The 3,863-nt window shown below is 47.2% G+C and overlaps 1 protein-coding gene across 1 annotated transcript; it reads right to left on the minus strand.

Moving 5' to 3' along the window:
- Positions 1–292: 292 nt before the first annotated feature.
- On the minus strand, positions 293–3,202 carry pou3f2b (POU class 3 homeobox 2b). Its single transcript, XM_022673173.2, has one exon. It carries the CDS (start codon positions 3,135–3,137, stop codon positions 1,947–1,949), a length of 1,191 nt encoding a protein of 396 aa, XP_022528894.2. The 5' UTR covers positions 3,138–3,202; the 3' UTR covers positions 293–1,946.
- Positions 3,203–3,863: the final 661 nt, after the last annotated feature.

Consider the following 3,863-nt stretch of genomic DNA (forward strand, 5'->3'; position numbering starts at 1 on the left):
GCAACAGAGCCCAAGAAACATGAAAAATGAGTTCCCACAAAATCAGAGAGAAAGAGCTATGGCTTCAGGCTCTGATATTCTCTGATAGGAGACACGGCTTAACACCCCGAGATCCCTCTATTAATAAAACAGTTAATAATAAAATATAGCTGTTGTGTTTTTAATGCACACACTGCAGTAACACTATTCTAACACTATTCTATTAAAATCAACAACCAATTAAAAAAATAAAACAATCATTATGATCAAAGATTTGATTTGCTAGAGCCTCTATATATAAACACATAAGAGATTGAGAGTTTAAAGCAGAAATATTTAATATAATTTAATTGGAGCAGTATAAACAGTGCTGAGTTGGGGGCTTTAGTGCACAGCTACAAAATATTAAAAAACAGCAACATAATAAGTCATAATACCAAATAATAATAACAACAGGAATAGATTTGAAGTTTGAAACGTTTTAAAATTGCTTACCTTTCTTTTAATGAAATAAAATACCCTGCTGAATAAAGACTGGACATTATAAAAACAAAATAAAGTAAAATCATATGTTTGTAATTAAAAAGAAACAAAAAAATCAAGCAGTATTATAGAACAATAATAATAAAAAAAAATAAGTATAATGAAACTAAAGAAAATAAAATGTCAATTTCAGTTAAATAAAAAAAATAATAAAAGCAAATAAACAAAATCCTCCTGCTTAACCATTACACACACAGCAGTTTAAAGTATTGATTATTCCTCCTTTTTAATTTAATTATTAATCTTTAATTAATCTAGATTTTTTGGCTCTCCTCATTATTACACTAATAATTAATCTAAAATACTTTTAAAAAATTGTCCAGTCTGAGATTAAAATATAAAAATATGAAACCACAGAGAAACCAGAACCCAAATAATAATAATAATAATAATAAAAATAATAATGCAGTCCTGTGCTGCTGTAAGCCCGGGTGCCAGTGGCAGCAGTTTGCAGTTTCCAGTAAACGCACCTTTTGTTTTTGTTCTTTCCCTCCTCCTCTGTGCGCTCTGTCCTTCTGTCCGCATGTTCTCCGCACCAAACCAACCAAACCACATCAGTGCTTTAGAGGGAGAAAACAAGCGCTGTGTCCACCTGTGCACGGCTGTGTTCTATTATTCCCAAAGTTTTCTCTCCTTTGATCTGGCCTGTATGTTTGTTTGTCCATTTGTTTTTCTCTATGCCTGTTGATTTGTCTGTTTTTCTGTCTGTCTGCCAGTTTGTTTGTCTGTCTGGCTTATTGTTTGTCTGTCTGGCTTATTGTTTGTCTGTCTGTGTTTTTTCTCTGTTTACCTGTTTATCTGTGTTTGTGTGTCTATGTGTCTGTCTCTCTTTAAGTTTGCTTTGTTTGTCTTCATGTCTTTTTGTCTGTCTGCCTGTTTGTCTGTTTTTGTCAGTTTGTTTGTATGTCTGTTTTGTCTGTCTGCCTGTTTGTTTGTCATTCTGTCTTGGGTCTGTTTGCTTGTTTAGCTGCATGTTTTTCAGTCTATTTGTCTGTCTATCTCTTTGTTTGTAAGTTTGATTTGTTTGTCTGTCTTTGTGTCTGTCTGTTTGCCTGCCTATTTGTTTGTCTGTCATTCTGTATGTCAGTTTTATGTTTATGTCAGTTTGTTTTTATGTCTGTTTTTCCTGTCTGTATGTAAGTTTGTTTGTTTGTGTGCATGTTTGTCTCTCTCTGTTTGTAAGTTCATTTTTGTGTGCATGTCTGTCTCTCTCTGTTAGTCTGTTTGTCTGCATGCCTGTCTCTTTCTGTTTGTTTATTTGTGTGGATGTTTGTCTGCATGTCGGTCCCTCTTCACTGTTTGTAAGTTTGTTTGTTTGTGTGGATGTTTGTCTGCATGTCTGTCTCTCCCTCTTTCCCTCTGAATGTAAGTTTGTTTGTCTGCATGTCTGTCTCTCTCTGTTTGTTTGTCTGTTTGTTTGGTCCTCACTGGCCCCCCACGGGCGGGGTCATGCGCTTCTCTTTCTGTCTGCGGTTGCAGAACCACACGCGCACCACCTCCTTCTCGAGGCGCAGGCTATCCGCGAGGCTCGTGATCTCGGCGGCCGCGGGTTTGGGGCACTTGAGGAAGTGGCTCTCGAGCGCGCCCTTGACGCTCACCTCGATGCTCGTGCGCTTCTTGCGCTTGCGGCCGTGCGCGGCGAGCTTGTCGAGGCCCGCGGGGCCGCTCGCGCCGCAGTCCGCCTCCTCGAGCCACTTGCCCAGCAGCGGCTTGAGCTTGCACATGTTCTTGAAGCTGAGCTGCAGCGCCTCGAAGCGGCAGATGGTCGTCTGCGAGAACACGTTGCCGTAGAGCGTGCCGAGCGCGAGCCCCACGTCCGCCTGCGTGAAGCCCAGCTTGATGCGCCGCTGCTTGAACTGGCGCGCAAACTGCTCCAGGTCGTCGGAGGTGGGCGCGTCCTCATCCGAGACACCTCCACTCCCACCGCCCCCTCCGCCGCCGCCGCCGCCGGGCTCGAGCTGGTGTTGGAGCGTGTGGTGGTGGAGATGCGCGTGCTGATGGTCCTCGTGCTCGTGCTGTTGCTGATGCTGCTGCTGGTGATGATGATGGTGATGGTGGTGGTGATGGTCGTGCTGCTGTTGCTCGTGTTGCTGCTGCTGTTGCTGGTGCTCGTGCTGGTGCTCGTGCATGGCGAACCCGGGCTGCGAGTACACGAGCTCGTGCCCGTTCGCGCTCGTCCTCCACGCGTCGCTGCTGTTGCCGTGATGCACGAGCTGTTGCTGCTGCAAGCTGCCGCTCGTGCTGGTGTTGCCGCTCGCGCTGTTGTTGGTGTTGTTGGTACCGCTCGCGCCGCCGCTGCTGCTGCTGTTGCTGTTGTTGCCGCTCGCGCTGTTGTTCCCGCCGCTCGCGCCGTTGCCGCCAACTCCTCCGCTCTCCTCGCGCGCGCTCTGCACTGTCGGCTTGACCTCGCGCTCTCCGCTCGGCCACGCGTCCCCGTGTGCCGCCAGCGCCGCCGTCAGCCACTGGTGCGCCTGGCTCAGCGCGTGCCCACCGCCGACGCTGAAGTCGCTGTGCATCAGCAGACCGTGCGCGTGCGCGTGCCGGTACGGCGGCTCGTGCTGCTGATGCTGCTGTTGCTGCTGCATGGCGGAGGGCGGGAGGCTGTAGGCGGCCATCGGTCCCTCCGCCACGGCGCCGCGCGCGTCTCTGCAGCAGCAGCCGCGCGGCACCGCCGCCAAAAAAGCCCCGGGAGCGCACGGCGCGCGCGGGGGCGCGCAGGCGCACCGCGGACACGCCCACGGCGAGGGACCATTGGAGGGAAACCTAGTGACGGTGGAGGGAGCGAGGGGGTGGGTGGGGTTGGGGGGTTCGAGGGGTGTGTGTGTGCTTCGATTGGGTTGGTTGGTGCTGGAGACACACACACATTCTCTCTCTCTCACTCACTGAAAGTGTGGGAACAGCAAGGCCAAGCTCTTTGTTTTTGCTCCAAATCAAATATAAGCCATGCCAAAAATCATGGGACAGCAGTATGTAATTACCAGGAATACATAGAAATGCATGGAATACATGGAATCACAGTATACAGTGCAGTGGATGGTAATGATCGTGACCAGCGGCATCTGCCCAGAATTGTCTGTGTACCGACAAGCAACTCTGGCAGAAATCACATCATCTACATGCAGGTCAATGCACTCTCCTTTAGCGTCCTTTAGCGTTTAGGGTTTCAATTAATTCTGCAGTTTCTTTTATGAGTTACCAGAGCTTTCTTGCTTTTTTTTTAGGACACTTCAGAATTTAAGTTTTCAGGAAACATATGTTCTGTTATGTTTAACACATATAGTATAAATTAGTATAGCACATTTGTCCATTAAAGCAGCAATTCTAATTTATAGTTATATTCA

Source organism: Astyanax mexicanus, chromosome 4 (genome assembly GCF_023375975.1).
Source record: "Astyanax mexicanus isolate ESR-SI-001 chromosome 4, AstMex3_surface, whole genome shotgun sequence".
Taxonomy (NCBI): Eukaryota; Metazoa; Chordata; class Actinopteri; order Characiformes; family Acestrorhamphidae; genus Astyanax; species Astyanax mexicanus.

Coding starts and splice junctions, on each gene's coding strand:
- pou3f2b (XM_022673173.2), bottom strand. CDS start 3,137: ATGGCCGCCTACAGCCTCCCGCCCTCCGCCATGCAGCAGCAACAGCAG.